Source organism: Boleophthalmus pectinirostris, unplaced genomic scaffold, assembly GCF_026225935.1.
Source record: "Boleophthalmus pectinirostris isolate CB_2022bp ecotype Guang Dong unplaced genomic scaffold, ASM2622593v1 HiC_scaffold_5, whole genome shotgun sequence".
Classification (NCBI taxonomy): Eukaryota; Metazoa; Chordata; class Actinopteri; order Gobiiformes; family Gobiidae; genus Boleophthalmus; species Boleophthalmus pectinirostris.
Window position 1 is genome coordinate 29,284,116 of NW_026571404.1, and position 16,982 is coordinate 29,301,097.

The 16,982-nt window shown below is 37.2% G+C and overlaps 1 protein-coding gene across 1 annotated transcript in view; it reads right to left on the reverse strand.

The window, feature by feature from the left end:
- Positions 1-16,982, reverse strand: part of pcdh15a (protocadherin-related 15a) — a 412,089-nt gene that overhangs the window by 155,027 nt on the left and 240,080 nt on the right. Inside the window, exon 21 of the mRNA XM_055162873.1 lies at positions 7,262-7,378. Coding sequence (XP_055018848.1) covers positions 7,262-7,378 — 117 coding nt within the window. The remainder of the gene's footprint in view (positions 1-7,261; positions 7,379-16,982) is intronic.

Consider the following 16,982-nt stretch of genomic DNA (forward strand, 5'->3'; position numbering starts at 1 on the left):
AACACATTATAATCTCAAACAGACTGATGTGGCTCTATAGTGGTTATGGTTTATATGAAGTAAAGTGGAGTTTATTTATGCAGATTACTAATAGTAATAATAATCATGATAATTTTAATATAAAATGTTAATGATTAATCAAAAATCTATCGTTAATGCTCCCGATGACTGGTTAAGAAAATTTAACTGAATGCCCATCCCTAACTCAAATATGCTTGAATGAAACAAATCTGAAGTCTGGGTATGTTTTTGATGTGGTAACAACATTCGAATGTGACTTAATATAACGTTTTTGGTTGGGGATCTGTCACCTGCTTGTTTCTATGGAAATGTCATTGCTCTGCCTGGAATGTTCCACAGTATGACATTAAACAGCTCTACTTTAAATTTATTAATTAACAGGTCTTTATATTGCACAAAAATACCTAGAAAAACAAGAATTCTGACTGTGAGCGGGGTCGCCTCTCCACAGATCTGACCTGTTAACTTGATGTAGTTTGGTTGCCATGACGATAGAAAGGTTTAATACCGTAGCGTGAAACATTCCAGATAAAGTAATAACATCTCCATGGAGAAAAGCATTTGACAGACCCTCCACCAGAAATGCACACAAACACAATGCACCTTTAAAGCCCACAAGACTCAATTGTGCATAATATACTTTTAAACTTTAACTCCCAAGAGACAATAAAGTGGGTGATTTTGCAGTGACTTTAACTGTATTGTTCTTATTGGATGTGCTTGTGTTAGCTAAAACACAGCCTTTTGACAAAACAGTAGCTTTTTCTGTCAATTTAATCTATTTTGCAAAATTACAGGTCTTTGGGGGCAAGTCGAAGTTTGCTAACCTTGAGAGAATAAAATGTTTCCTCTTTGAAACTGTAAACCCTCTGGAAACTGAAGCTCTTGGCAACAACTGCACTTGACATTTCAGCTTTCATAATAGAACTGTAATTTCACAAAATGGTGCAACCAATGGTATAATGATGCCAGGGAAAGTTCAGGTCTATTTTTATTGACAACTTACAGTATCAAGTGAGCACTGCAAATATCGCTGGTCTGATTGAATAACTGTATAATAAAATTTTTTTAGCCAAGTTGAGACCCGACTGCAGCTGTAGTGTCATTGGGTCTATCCTTGGCCAATCAGGAAAAAAATAAAAATAAAAATTAAAGGCAAAACCACACAAACCAGCTCAGTCGCCTTAATTTTAATTTCAAATTGTGTAAATTGTGTAACATTTCTGGTGGTAAATGCGTTTTCTCCATGGAGATGTTATAGCTTTTTCTGGAATATTTCACAGTATGGTATTAAACCTTTTGATCTTCATGGAGAATAAACCAGATTTAGGGCCTGTTTACATGAGAACGCTTGAGGGTAAAAAGGAGAAAGTATTTTATCCGAAGTGCCTTTCGTTTAGACGTTAACGGCGATTTTGGGGCTTAAAAATGCAAAAATCTGAAACCACCCTCCAGAGAGGAAAAGTTGAATACGCTCCGCCGTAGCGTTTCCATCTACACTGCTCAAGACGCAAAACTCTGGTCAGATCTGCTCATATCGAGTACGTGTTTACGTCACAAACATGTCAGATCATTTCCATGTGTCGGACCTTCAAGTTGCTCTGGCATCTCTAATAAACTTACAGGAAGCATCCCAACAATTGTACAGAATATGCACAGATACTATTAGTGAACAGAGAAGGATCTACAATCACCTTTGTCAAATTCTGGATGCACCAGTTTGTCGCAGGTGAGCCAGACGGCTATGGACGAGACCTGGGAGAACCAGTCGATGGTGGGACAACTTTATGGAAGGAGTAGCTGATGAAAATGTGTGGCCCTTGTTGCTTTACGTACAAGCATATCCAATCGAATTCTACACACTTTTGCGTCACCGTATGCACGCAGATTTCCTCCCAAAAAATGCTTGTCTAAACGCAAAATAAAAAGTAAAGACGCAGCGCTACTTTTACGTTTTCTGTTCAGACCATCATCATATAAAAGTAGCCTAAGTTACAGGTCAGACCTGTGGAGAGGCAACCCCACTCACAGTCAGAATGCCTGTTTTTCTAGGTATTTTTGAGCTATAAAACCACCTGTAAATGAATAAATGTAAGGTAGAGTTGTTTAATGTCATACTGTGGAACATTCTAAGCAGAGCAATGATATATGCATAGAAAAAAAGCAGCAATCAAAAAGTTACATATTGCAGCTTTAATTTTCATTTTAATTTTGGAGCACTTTCCGTCTAATTTCTTGTAAATTGAATTTATAACTTATACTTACAGATTTTTCAGGTATTATCTTGAGTATTCTAAGACATTTGAAGTTGGAAAAAAAAACAGAAATAATTTTTCCACCAAAAAAGTTAAACAACAACTTTTACAACCCCCTGATCAATACAACATTAGCAGAGAATTCTCACTATCCATATTACTTTTATTGGACCACTTTGACTGTTATGTCTTATTCTCATCCAGTCAGAGTATTGACATGGGTGGTTTATTTTTGTATTTGCCCAAAAACTTTTTGCTATGAGTTGCCTGCGATGCGGTACAAACACTTTACGAAGATGTGAGTCTGGTCACCGGTGAATCTCCCCAATTTCAGATGGCCATGATTGATTAGTCAATAACAGATGCACTGGTCCGTATCAAAACAAATATGGTGGCTTACAAGAGGGGGGGGAGAAACAGGATTGAAAAACCTTGCGGATTCCGAAAGGATCAATCGGCAAAGCACTAAACTCGGATAATCTGAGGTGAGAGAATTTAGATTTTGTTTGTAAATGGTAAGTGACCAATGATTTTTCATGTGTCATTGAAAACAAACAAATCTGACTGGTCGATCATGTTCGGTTCTGACTAAAGATGTCAAGGGGGCGTGGTGATATTTCTCTATATAAATAATACAGGGAGTGCTATCATACATAAAGTATTTTCTCTTAAATGTCTATTAAAGGTGCACTGCGTAATATTTGTTGTGGAGAGTCCGCCACCAGATGTCTCTATGGCTATGTCCAGACAGCAGGGCTTAATGCTCAATTCCGAATTTTTTGTGTGAAATCCAATGTTTTTGCAAGGTCGTTCACATATTCCAATTAAATGTGACTTGTATGTGACTCCAGTGTGAACAGTAAATGGCCCGAAAGTGTCCTGCATGCGCACTGGAGGACACGACGATGCCAACAACAGCGAGCGTGTTCTGTGTTTACGGAAGTTGTCCAAACATGGACGCGAGCATTGAGCACCTGGAGATTTTAAAATTCCTCTCGTACTGGAGCCAGAACATGTACAACTTACTTGTTCTAAGGAGGAGATTGAGAAGGAGAAGGACGAGGTTTTTGGCCGTGGTGTTTTGTGGGACAGAGGCAGCGACGTCCGTTGAAAGGAACATGTGGATGCGCAGACGTAGCCAAGAGTGGTGAGTGGTGATGTGCTTCGCTTCAGTGACATGGAGTTCATTAACAATTTTCACCTACTTCAGCGCAGAATAGTGACTTTTGTGGCTTGTTGATAACGTGTAGGTCGGATGAATGCGCTTTGGCCGTTCACACTGAAGTCGCATGTCAAAAGAACGGATATGTATTGGTTTCAGGAGCACATATCCAAGTGGCCTGGGTCGCATTTGAATGATTGTATTTTTGAGCAATAGAAACACCCGTAATGAATAAATGCTAGATGAAAATGTTTAATGTCATATCGTGGAACATTCCAGGCCAAGCAATAACATCTCCATGGAGACAAACTGGTGGCAGACCCTCTACCAGAAAAGCAGTGCACCTATAAAACAGTTTTTCTTTTCTTTTTATTGTGATTTCAATGTATATCTTATTCTGTTAACCACTTTTAATTACTTTGTATGGATAAACTTGCTTTGCCTTAAAACATGGATCAACCGCCAACTTAAATACCGTATTTTTCAAACCATAAGGCGCAATTAAAATCCTTTTTTTTTTTTTCCTCAAAAATCGACAGTCTTATAATCCAGTGCGCCTTATGTATTAATCCTAGCTGTGCTTACTGAACTCAAACAGATTTTATGTGATACATGGCGCTCAAAAATCTCTCAAAATGTTTTAGTACAACTTTGGTAAGTGGTTCGCACTGGTTGATGGATTGTCGGAGCATTATGGCTACTGTAGTCAGGAGCCTCGTGGAGTAATACATTCACCAAAACAGGGAGGCAACGGCGGGCGAGTTGTGTCCTGATCTGCCAGTGGATCGTGAATGCCTGGGCTAAGGGATCAGTTTAAAGTGTCATCCAAGTTTTCATGAAAGTCAGAAGCATCACTGAACAGCTAAGTAACAGCAAAAAGACTGACTCGGATAATGATGAGAGGGATCCGGGCTTGATGGATTTGTGGAAAAGGAATGAACTGAAAAAGTGAGTGGATTGTTTTGTATTTTATGTGTTACAACTGAAAAATATTGAGTTATTGTGAATGAGTTGAATAAAGTTTAACTTGACTGTTTTGTTTCGCTTAATGTGTCTTATAATCCGGTGCGCCTTGTGTATGAAAATAGACACGAGAATTCAACACTGATATTGATATTGTGCCTTATAATCTGGTGTGCTTTATAGTTAAAAAAATACGATACCATTTTATTATATCAAAAAACAATTAAAAAAAAAAAAACAAAAAAAAAATATACGGTTTCAAGCGCCAAATTAAAATAGAGAGATAACAAGTTAACAAAGTGCATTGCAAGACTCCTCTCCGGACATAGAAGTTTCAAACAGTACTCATGTGGGCTTAGCTGGTCTGAACTCAAGCAGTCTCTCACTAAAACTCTTGTGGCCATTTTGTTGAATAATATTGTGATGTAATTCGTCCTGTTCTTTTTCAACTTCTAACAAACCCTTTCTCTTTTCTCTCTTTTGAAATCCTGCTTTACTTTAAGTTCGAGATGGAGGGGTAAAACCAGTGTTGCAAAAGGCATGAAGCAACTGGCCCCTGAACCGTGAGGGGGGGGCACTTAAAAAGAATATGTACAATTATGGCATCTGCTGCTTGTTAAAAACACACAGAAGCGCAGTACTAATGAGGGGTGCCTGGACTCCACTACATCTTCACAGCTAATGGATGACCAGGGACATTTAAAGGGTGCTTTTAGCTAGCTCTTATCATAGGAACACACCGGGTTTTAGTACATGCAGGGTTTTGGTCATTGTCCTATGTTTTAAGATGAAAAAACGTGGAAAGAAAAAAATAATAATGGAGTGTGGAATGAACTGAGCAGTCCACTTATCTTAGCTCTCCAGAAGAGATGTATGGTGAGCAAGCCTCTATTGATGTTCTTGCCACTTGAACAGTCATTTTGAGACCACAGGCTGCATATAGAAGTGCACTAAGGGAGTGTGACTTCACCCATAGCAGTTTTTTTTCCATTTATAATACAAACAGTGTATCTTATATTTATAGTGGGGTAATAAAACAAATCAAATAACAGCATTGGTGATATCAGAGGATTTTCCCAGATATCAAACAGTCTGATATTGAACGTGCTGCTCCATCTCTGTGGACTCTTGTGTCATTCACAGTCTGTCCTTTGTTCATCACATTCAAAACACTCGCTTTAATGGAAATGCTTTATCTTTTTCTTATATTGTGATTGACACAATTCAGGTTTAGCATGTAATGTTGTCTCCTGGTAAGTCAATCTTTATTAAGTCTAATTTAATCTAATTGTACAAATGGAAATAGAAAAGCAATTAGACTAAACGTGTGGCTGTACGTCTGCACAAACAAGTCAAGTTATACAATTTTAAACCACTGATAAATACCATTTGTTATTACTTTTTAGAAAAAAAGTATAAACAACACTATTATGTATATTATGGTCAGTGTAGTAGTATATTATGGTCAGTGTAGTTCATAAGTCTGTTCGTGTGAGAGCGTGGGGCCCTGAAACCTCTCCCTAGGTAAAGGTAATACAGTTGTTCCTTCTATATCACGGTTCACCTTTCACGGTCTCGCTGTTTCATAGATTTTTTAGTACAATTTTGCATGCTTTTTTTTTTACAGCGTATGAACGCGTATTGTGTTCCTCCCCCTGCGTCCTGATTGGCTAAGGGATTGTAGACCATTGTCAATCAATCTCCTCTGTGCCGTGTCTCCTGTACAGGACAGAATGTGTTCAGATTGCCAAATTTACATAAATATTTGATGGCTAGCAGTGTGATTCTGAAGTGCTGCGCAATCGGACAGTTGCCGCGCTTACAGTAGGTGCGGAGCTCTCTGTCGGTCCTTTCTCCTGCGGTCACCGAGCCTGTCCCGACAGTGAGTCCTGGTTCAGTTCTGGTTTAGTCCTGGTTTAGTCCTGATTTAGTCCTGGTTTAGTCCTGGTTTATTCATGTTTTAGTTCTGTTTTCTTCCTAGTTCAGTCCTGGTTTAGTCCTCCTCTTCAGTCCTGGAATCAGTCCTAGGTTAGTCCTGGGTTAGTCCTGGTTTTAGTCCTGGTTAGTCCTGGGTTAGTCCTGGTTCAGTCCATGGCGTAGGCAGAGCAAAAGTTTGATATAATCTCAGATTAACAGGTGGGTGTGGTACTGAGCAGGTGCGGGTCTCCAAAAATGGACCCATGCAGGACTCTGCGTTGTAGGGCTCTATTAGGGAATAAATTAATCTTCAGTTCGTTACATAAAGAAGGAGGAAAATAACATAAGGACGACAGCAACAATAAGTTTTAAGAAGGATGCAAAAAGGGCTGCATCTTTCCTGTTTGAGAAAAGTGTATAAAGTGTGTGGTGAGGGGTTTTACAGCCTTAAAAGAGATATAATCATTGTAAAATATAAAGTTGACTACTTTGCAGATTTCACCTATCGTGGGTTATTTTTAGGTATGTAACCCCCGTAATTAATGAGGGAACACTGTAATTGAATAGACATAGACATTATTTTTTTAAGTAATTCTATCACTGTAATTTCAATAACATCACATTGCACTGTGATTCAGACCTAAAATGAACGTTTTAAGCCTTATTAAAGATGGTGGTTCTGTCAAAACTAAAAAAGCATCTCTCTGAATCATCCACTACATTGACCAGTGGTTTGCTTAAGTGCTTTATAGATTTCAGGAAATTTTCAAGAGCTACTGTTTTGAATTTAATCTTACCATTTATATTTTTACTCTTTGTTATTATAATATATTGTGATATGTGTGAAGTCTAAGAGAAACCCATTGTGAGATTGCCAGTATGCATGGTATTGCACATAAAGCTTATAAAGTTGAAAGTACAATGAGTCAGTGTAAGTACTCACGGGTGGGTCCTGGTCCTCTGCAAACACAGTGGTGATGACTGTGCCCTTCTCTGCGTTGGGAGCCACCATTCCCTTGTACAGGTCCTGACTGAAGATGGGCGCGAAGTCATTCATATCCTAAAGCACAGTCAGAGACAAAACACATTACATTATACTCAGAGCGAGGATTTATATAGAGCATTCAAACTACTTTACTGATAGGATTCGGCATTGAAAGGGTCAAACGTATTTGCAAATTCAATTTCCTATTACTTTTGTGGATGCTGCCCACTTACCCACAGAGAAATATTGGAGCCTAGCACATTTTGCCGCCAGTGCTTTGTTTGATTTCAGTTAATGCTATAGCGGCGATTGTGTGGACTCAGCCTGTCACTATGAAAATGACAGGAAGCCAAGGCGCCTGACTGTTCACTTTTGGGAACTAAACGCACATTGCAATTATAACACTGTCCATCAAAGTCAGTACATATTTCCGTGTACTTATATGAACAACTAGCATGCTAACTACACATTTTCTGACTATCCTAAAATGAAACTCTTAATAATTAGATGCAGACTGACACATTTTGACTTCAAAAACTGGTAATACAATATATCTATACAAGGGCAATGTTAGGTTAGGTTAATATATTGGCCATTTGTAATAAAAAAAAAGAACATTGGAGAAACAAGTGCAAACTGCTCAAAGTGCAAAATGAGACACAGAAAACAACCACAACAATAGATAATCATTAAAGACGACATATGACAATGTGAAATAAACAAGATACAAATATTAATTAGATGAAATATCAAGGTGCTACATCAAAGTTCAAGCATTGTTCAAGCTTATAACAGCTCTTGGGATGAAGCTGTTACCATGGCGAACAGTCTTACATTTAATGGAGCCATATCTTCTTCCAGAGGGGAGAAGCTCGGACACATTTTGCTCAAATACATGAGCGGAAAAAATGGCACGAATGGCCTTTACACTTCATAGACTTTTGAACACAAAACCATGTCTCTCCAAGTAACTAGTTCTACTACGACATATAAAAAGGCATCCGTAAGATCCCTCTTGCAGTATCACAACTGGTAAATCTGAGAACCTAATAACTTGAATACCTGCAATGAATCTATGTACATTCTATTTAGTGAATTGTCAATGGTCACACAGTAAAAGGAATGTTCCAAAGTCATATCTCTATCATTTAATCAAGTAGAGAAATTTTATATGGCGCAAAAGTGGAATTGTTAAATAATCTGTAACATCTGTTTCTATGGAGGTGGATAAGTTTACTGCTGATGTTGTTATTGTTGACTGCAAATATTCCCACGTTCCAAGCTCTAATGAGGAAGCTTATGTATAAATGTATGTGTAGGTTAAATGAATCAAGGAATGGAATTATAGCGTGCTTGACTGATATTAAGGAAGGTGACACCCAGTATTACTCTGACATCTGGAAATGTTGGAAGAGCCAGCTATACGTATTTTAATTCTACTGGACCTTACATTAGTGTAGGTTTTTTTTTTTTATGTGTGTGTGCGCTGATGAATGTAGTGAACGTTGTGGGTGTGTGTCCTTCTGTGTACGATCTGAACCCTGAGTCTGTAAATAAAGTCATATCTATTTAATACATACAGTGGAATCTGTAGAAGCAGATAAAATTATTAGAACACAAGCAGGTAATGGATTCTCAACCACAAAAAAACGTCTTTAACTTAATCGTTAGGCTCTGTATATCAAAGATCTCATTTAATTTACAGTAATCGATGTCGTGGATGAGTAAAGAGCTGTGCCCATGACACTGACATGAATTACCGGTGCGATGAACCTCTATAAAACACCCTGCCTACACATCCTATTTAGCTGGTCCATCCATTACATTTACATAACTCTCTATAAATTATCTTATACAGCTTCAATTGCTCAGATATTTCTGTGAAACATCCACTTTGCACAGAGTTGTTAAGAAACACCATTAAATTCTCAGAAAAGGAAACACATTAGTAAACACTGTTCACACATTTGATATGCAGGTTAATGTACATTGATTTCATTGCGATGTAGCGGAGTTTAGTTCCAGCAGCATCCAGGCGCTGTTCTGAGAGCTAATTACTATCACAGTTTTGCCCCGGGCTGTAGGTCACATGGGCTCCTCCTTATCTCATCTCCACACTTCATCAAAGCTCCTGCAGCAGATACATGGGTTCTGTGTGACCTGTGACTCAGCGCTCGGGTCTATTTACTTCAGTGTTGGTAGGTCTGTCATGATAATTACTATATCGACTTTCAGTATATGTTTAATGGAACAATCATTTTTGATGGTCAGTATTTATTGTGTGTAGATTTTCTCCGCACTACTGGGAAATTTTGTATTAGATTTATTTTTATTAGTATAATTACACCTTTTTTGAAACCAGTCCCTTGTTATTTTTGCTACTTATCTTCAATGTATTATTACCAGTTTTATTTTTGAGCTTTGTTATTACCTGGTCCCCGAAGGGTTGACCAGGTTTTGTATTCACCCTGTGTGTCTGTGTGTGTCTGTGTGTCTGTCCACCCACGATAATTCCGCCATTTATGGACAGATTGTCACCAAATCTGGTGCGTGGGTCAAGTCCCCGTGCCTGATGCCTCAAAAAAAGTTTGGTGATGATCAAGGTCATTTGAGGTGACACGGGTCAATTGAAATGTCATGCCATTATAAAGGATAGGCAATTTCAGCAATTTCTGAACCATCTGCAGGCTAAAATATTCACCCAATCATCACACAAGTTGGCACACACATAACCAGGGTACACTGGATGTTACAGGTTGAAACCGGTCAAGGTCATCAAGGTCAAATATGCGTTTTGGTCATAACTCCGCAAAGGATCAAGCTAGAGCAACGAGAGTGGTCTCAAAATCTCAGAAACATTATTATCTATTATCTATACATTTGTATAGTAAAATATTAATAGTTTTTGAAATAATCACAAATTTTAACAGTTCATTTCTCTTTCAGTGTATGCCGTTAAAATTCAAATTCTTTTTCAGGTGATGCACAACACACTGATCTACAGTCACACAACTAACATATAGGGAACCCATGAAAAATTACATTTTCGTTACACGCTAGAAAACACAGACATTCTCATGTGTGACCAATATCACACAAATGTTCATGTGCACTGTACAGCTACACACATTGCATTCAAGTAATATGGGCTGGGCTCCTCATAAGCTGCTTCCATGGTGATGAACTGCCCCCACCGATGCCTTATGGGGGACCAGGTTGCTTTCTCTGATTGCACTTTTTTATTTTTACTTGTACATTTGTATAATTACGCCTTTTTTTTGAAACCAGTCCCTTGTTATTTTTACTACTTATCTTGAATGTATTATTACCAGTTATATTTTTGCGCTTTGTTATTATAAAAGTGTAATGTGAGAGCGACTGTGTCCAAATAATAATAGTTTGTCTAACTCTAAATTTCTGGTTGTGTTTTTGCTAAACGATAAGATTTAAGCTGCAAAAGGTTGAATTAATAACTTCTATGACTCATTACAGATGCAAACTACTAGTATGTACTAAAGCTCCTGCAGCAGATACATGGGTTCTGTGTGACCAGTGACTCAGCGCTCGGGTCTATTTACTTCAGTGTTGGTAGGTCTGTCATGATAATTACTATATCGACTTTCAGTATATGTTTAATGGAACAATCATTTTTGATGGTCAGTATTTATTGTGTGTATAGATTTTCTTTGCACTACTGGGACATTTTGTATTAGATTTATTATTAGTAGTATAATTACGCCTTTTTTGAAACCAGTCCCTTGTTATTTTTGCTACTTATCTTGAATGCATTATTACCAGTTATATTTTTGCGCTTTGTTATTATAATATAATGTGATGTGAGAGCGACTGTGTCCAAATAATAACAGTTTGTCTGTGTCTAATTCTACATTTCTGGTTGTGTTTTTGCTAAATGATAAGATTTAAGCTTCTATGACTCATTACAGATGCAAACTACTAGTATGTACCAAAGCTCCTGCAGCAGATACATGGGTTCTGTGTGACCTGTGACTCAGCGCTCGGGTCTGTTTACTTCAATATTGGTAGGTCTGTCATGATAAATACTATATCAACTTTTCGTTCAGTATATGTTTAATGGAACAATCATTTTTTGTGGTCAGTATTTATTGTGTGTAGAATTTTTTTTGCACTACTGGGAAATTCTGAATTAGATTTATTTTTATTATAGTATAATTACGCCTTTTTGAAACCAGCCCCTTGTTATTTTTGCTACTTATCTTGAATGTATTATTACCAGTTATTTTTTTGTGCTTTGTTATTATAATGTGAGAGCGACCGTGTCCAAATAATAATAGTTTGTCTGTGTCTAATTCTAAATTTCTGGTTGTGTTTTTGCTAAACGACTGTTTAGATTTAAGCTGTACAAGGTTGAATTAATAACTTCTATGACTCATTACAGATGCAAACTACTAGTGCATACTAAAGTGATTTATTCTGCTATTTATTGTACATCTAGAATAGTTTTTGTGGTTTAAATCTCTAAAGCTCTTGGGTTATAGTGTCAGTGGCATAAATTAGTTGCAATATTATCATCTGTATTACTTATATATCGCACTTTAGTATTTGTTATTATGACAGACTATTCAGAACTGAGGTGTATTTACTTCACTGTTGGCAGGTCTGTCATATTAATTACTATATCAAGTGATTGCTCAGTATCGTAAGTACTTCCAACAATCAAGCCTTTGGGATTAAATAATGACATGACTGTTCAAAACAAAATATAAAAATACTACATTACTGAAAGATTTTACATCAGTCTGACAGTTTGAGAGAAGACATTAACCTTTGTGACGGTTTTTGTTTCATGAGAATATTCCCAGTAAATAAACAGGACCACATATCTGCTCTTATTAAACAGCTAAATTAAAACATAACAGAGCTTAAACAAAGACTTAAACAAGGCAAAATAGAAGTCATAATAAGGACAATTGTGAATAAAATATGATCTTACATTTCAATCAGATAGTGAACATTTTCTTGCAATGTTGTTTATTTTATACTGAACTATTTACTGTATGTATTCGGACACACCACGTTGCCTAAACTGATGTAACAGTCGCATATTGTACTATGAGGATGGTTAAAAAAGAAAGGACATTTCAAGTAAGATGAAAGTTTAAGAAAAATGCCATAAAGCTAGAAAAAGTCAATCCAGCGTCAATGTAGTTTGAGACTAAATTGGAAGATTAAATTGGGGATTACATCTTAATAACAGACAAGCTGGACACATCCGTGCGTTAGACAAAAGATTTAAATTAAATGTCTCAAAGAGGTTGGTGTTAGTACGGCTTATTTGCTTTAAAATGTCACTTTATACATAAGCAATTATATGGAGCTTGCCTGCACTGACATTGAAATAGGTTGTGTTCATGTCATTCCAGAATATGTATTATAATCTCACATAGAGGACGGGGCCTGTGTAACACTACAGGCAAATCCACAATATTATTCTTGTCATATTAATGTTGTTGTTTGTATGTTAGATGGAATAATCATTTTTGAGGTCAACTTTTCTTTGTACTAGTGAGGAACCTTTTGTTATTTTTCTGTTCTACGATTAAATCTGAGCTTGCAGTTTGTGTTTTTAACCAAACTATATATTTGAAATAGTTTTAGGGGATAATTCTGATTTAGGGTTATTGTGGCATAAATTTGTTTCAGTATTACAGTCTATATTTTCTTCAGCAATATATGGCACTTCACATTGTTATTTTGACAGGGTAACCGTTGGGTTGGTTCATGTTGTGGTGCTCATCGTTCACCCCAGAAGGTGCACCGTGAGTCAAGTGAAAAGCATCAGCTAACAGCAGAACTTATTTCCATGTCAACTAAGCGTGTGACAGTTTTGAAGAACAATATATTGCTGAAGAAAATATAGATGATAAATAATAATCCTGAATGCCATTATGTCAATGACACAATAACCCTAAAACAGGACTTCTCTCCAAAACACTGTTATACGTATATACATTGCTGTCAAAGAGGGGGTATTTTACTTCTATGGGGTATTATCTGCTTGCCTGATTCATCAGCCAGTTTCACTTCATAGAAACCATCTGACCTCGCAGTGTTAGAATTTGTTCGCTCAACAGTAGGCACTTTTTATCATTTAACCAATTGCTGCTATTTGGTCATGATGTATGTAATGCGCCGGTAATGGGGCTAACTGGTATATTAAGCTTTTCCCAAATCCTTTAGGAAGAAGGGCAATAATGTCTTTCCCCTTGATAAAATTCACCAAACATTCTCTTTATTCCGGCTTTAAATCCTCGATCTCGGGAATCGTTGACAACACAGAATGTATGACTCTTTACTGGTTGGCTGGTGCCCAAACTTGCACTTCCAGGGTTGTTGCGAACCATCTAGTGTATTTTGATTCCTTACCTAGTTGCTGGAGAGAAATGAAATTGAGCAGAGGCACTAGGTGGAGCGAGCCTTGCTAATTATCTGCCAACACATATCATATTTAAATCACCATGTTACCATTTATTGTTTTGATAATGCTATATATATAACAACCTACCTTAACATGTTTTAAAGTTTCACTTTACTTTTTGACACTTTGTCTCCCCTCCCTTTGCTCCCTGTGTTAAGTCACTCCCCCTTCAGCACTTTTGAGTGGTAAGAGTACTCAAAATTGCCTCCAAAACAGGAAAAAAGTACTGAAAATGTGCCAAACATGTAAGACATCTCCAACCTCTTTAACTGGACAGCGTTAAGTCTAGCGCTTTGTCTTTCTGCCCTACCCTTGCACTGGCATCTCTCTTTATTCCCAGTGTTTTGAAGGTGCCATGGGTAACAGTATGGGTGCTCTCAACTCAGCGGTGGAGGACGGACCCACTTTGATCTAAACACAGGTTAGCGTTACATAGCAGAAAATCTATGATCGCAGTTCTTCTTTCAACAACAAAGTGTGCCCCCCTCGCTCCCTCTGCTCCAGGAGGGAGAGTGAGGAGGTTCTATGTTTGTCTAGACACAGGCTCAAGAGAAACAAAGAGTTCAGGTTTCCAGGTGGAATAGAGGGAATAAAGAAGGATCATTTGTCCTCTGCATTTGAACCGTCCTTTGAAGCGACTGGGGCAACCTGTCAGAAGCAGTGGGCACCCATCTCCAGATCTTGTTATGCTATGGTCTAAAACCTATGGATTGGTTAATCTCTCAATCTGAATTTGAATTGCAAATGCTCAATAGAGGATGAATGCTGTTTGAAGATATGCAAAATTGAAATATCCAGTATATTGTTTATAATTAAAAAGTTCTGCAAATGCATATAAGATATAATATCATTTGAATATTGTTATTGGGACAGTCCATAAAAGACTGAAATAATCATTTTTGTCCAAATCGCTCACCTCCAAATATAAAATTCACAATTCTGTATCTGGGCATTTTCAATAATTGCAAGCTCAATTTTAACCAACTACACCATAAAATATATATATAATGCTTAAACAACTACTCCAGGACTAAATCAGGTCTGAACCGAGGCAAAACACAATGGGAAATAACCATCAAAAATGACAAACCTACACATATTGTTTCATCAAAATAGCATCTCTCAAGTAGCCACACATGCTGTAACCTGATCCTACCTATCTGTGTGAAAAAGACAGAGGAAAAAGCAAAGCAAGGGCATATCAGAGACGGTCAACAAGCAGCAAGTCCCCGGGGGAGTTCTGAAGAGAATAGAATCAGAGGAATCAGCTCCATCTCGATCCCCCCTGACGCTGTGTGGAACCAATAGGTCTGGCTCTGCACTTCAGGTCGGCCATTTCGAGGGTTTGATATCGGTGGGGCTGTAATGACTTCCATATCAAACCATTCCTGGATAATAGGAGGAACTGTGCAACAAAGCGTGTCCTTATCAGAGGACAAAGTCTCTCAAAGGGCTGCTGGAGTATATGCCAAGAATGTGCTCCGACTCAAGACATTTCTATTCTAGGATGTTTCAGAAGGTACAATTTTGTAGATTTGCTTTGCGTTGCTGATTCTTCACTGTAAATAATATCTATGCATGGTGTTTTCTGCTTTTCTTGTAACTTAAAGAAAAGGCATATTAACTGCTAACATTTAAATAACATATTTAGATCTCCAAGTTTACAAGTGTGGTTTGCCAAAAACAAACTCTGTCTCTAAAATCATGAAAACAAAAGCAATGTTCTTTGGAAATTGTGAAATAAATCCACAAATGCATATTAAAATTGATAATGTAAACATAGAAAAAGTACTGGAACATACATTTCTCGGTGTAACTCTTGATCACAAACTTTGTTGGAAACCCCACATTGGTCAAATTAAAACCAAAATTGATGAACAAATCAAAACTTTCTCCTAAATAAGAAAGCCCTGTATACAATCGACTGTACTCTTATCTTACCCTGTTTAAGTTACTGTGTAGAGGTCTGGGGAAATTCTTATAAAAGTAACACAGAGGTATTGTTTAAATTACAAAAAAAAAAAAAAAAGAATACTATAGCCTACTTAGTTAGATACAGAGAACCTATGACTGCACTTTTTTGCCAAAGATACTGAAATTTGGCGACCTGATAAAATTTAAAACATGCCAAATCTTATTTAAAGCAAAACTCAACTTGCTCCTAGAAACATTCAAAAACTGCTTTGCACAAATGAATTCCAATACAACCTGAGAGGTCAAATGAAATATAAAAAACAATTCTCTCAAACCATTCTCAAAAGTTCGTGTGTTAGCAGATGTGGAGCAGACGTATGGAATAGTTCAGGACTATTAACTCATTGACACCTGCTTTTCTTTAACATTTTCTTTAGCATTGCCTTTTATTTTGATGCGATCATGGATAGTGAATTTTGTGCCATCTTTGTCATTGTTGCTTGTTTTGTGTGACCATAAACAAAGACGAAGGCCTTTCTTACATTTTTTCGTTCACATTGTGGTTTGTTTTGTGCAGTCACGGATGATAAACTTTTGTGCCTTCGTTGACATTATTGTTAGTTTGCGTGAGTATAAAGCATTATGAGCTTTATTATTATAAGCATATTAATGAATTATGCATTCAATTCTGTTTTTTGTATTTATATTTTGTCTCTTATAAATATACAGTAAGTTGTAAGTGAAATTGTAAATGAAAACTAGCTGTTCATTTACTGCTTTCTTTCTTGAAATTCTACTTCAGCCCTTTCGTGCATGATCCATGGGGTTGTAGTCTATGGTTTGTTTTGTTTTGGTTTGGTTTTTTGCAAAATTATCGAATACACTACTACTACTATTGTTTTGAAAATGCTATATTTACCGAAAACAATGTATTAACACATTTTCTAAGTTTCACATTCATTATTGAGTTTCCTCTCTCTTTGCTCTCTACGCTAAGTCTCTCCACCTTTAGAGCACCATCACAGCACAATCAGCATGCATTCTGCTAATGAAACTATTGCACATTGCATCAGGTTTGTCAAGCTGCAGTTTTGTATCATATTTTTGTATATTTATGGAGACTTATTGTGTGGGATCATGGGTGACGTAGGCTTGTGGGCTGAGTATTGCAAAGAATCTTAGAGTTAAGCATAAGCAGGGTGTGAATAGGTCCCAGGAGAGATAGCTAAATTACTGAAACATGCATGGATGACATCTAAACCCTCTCCAGGCATGTTTTTGATGAGGACACAACATTAAATATGATAG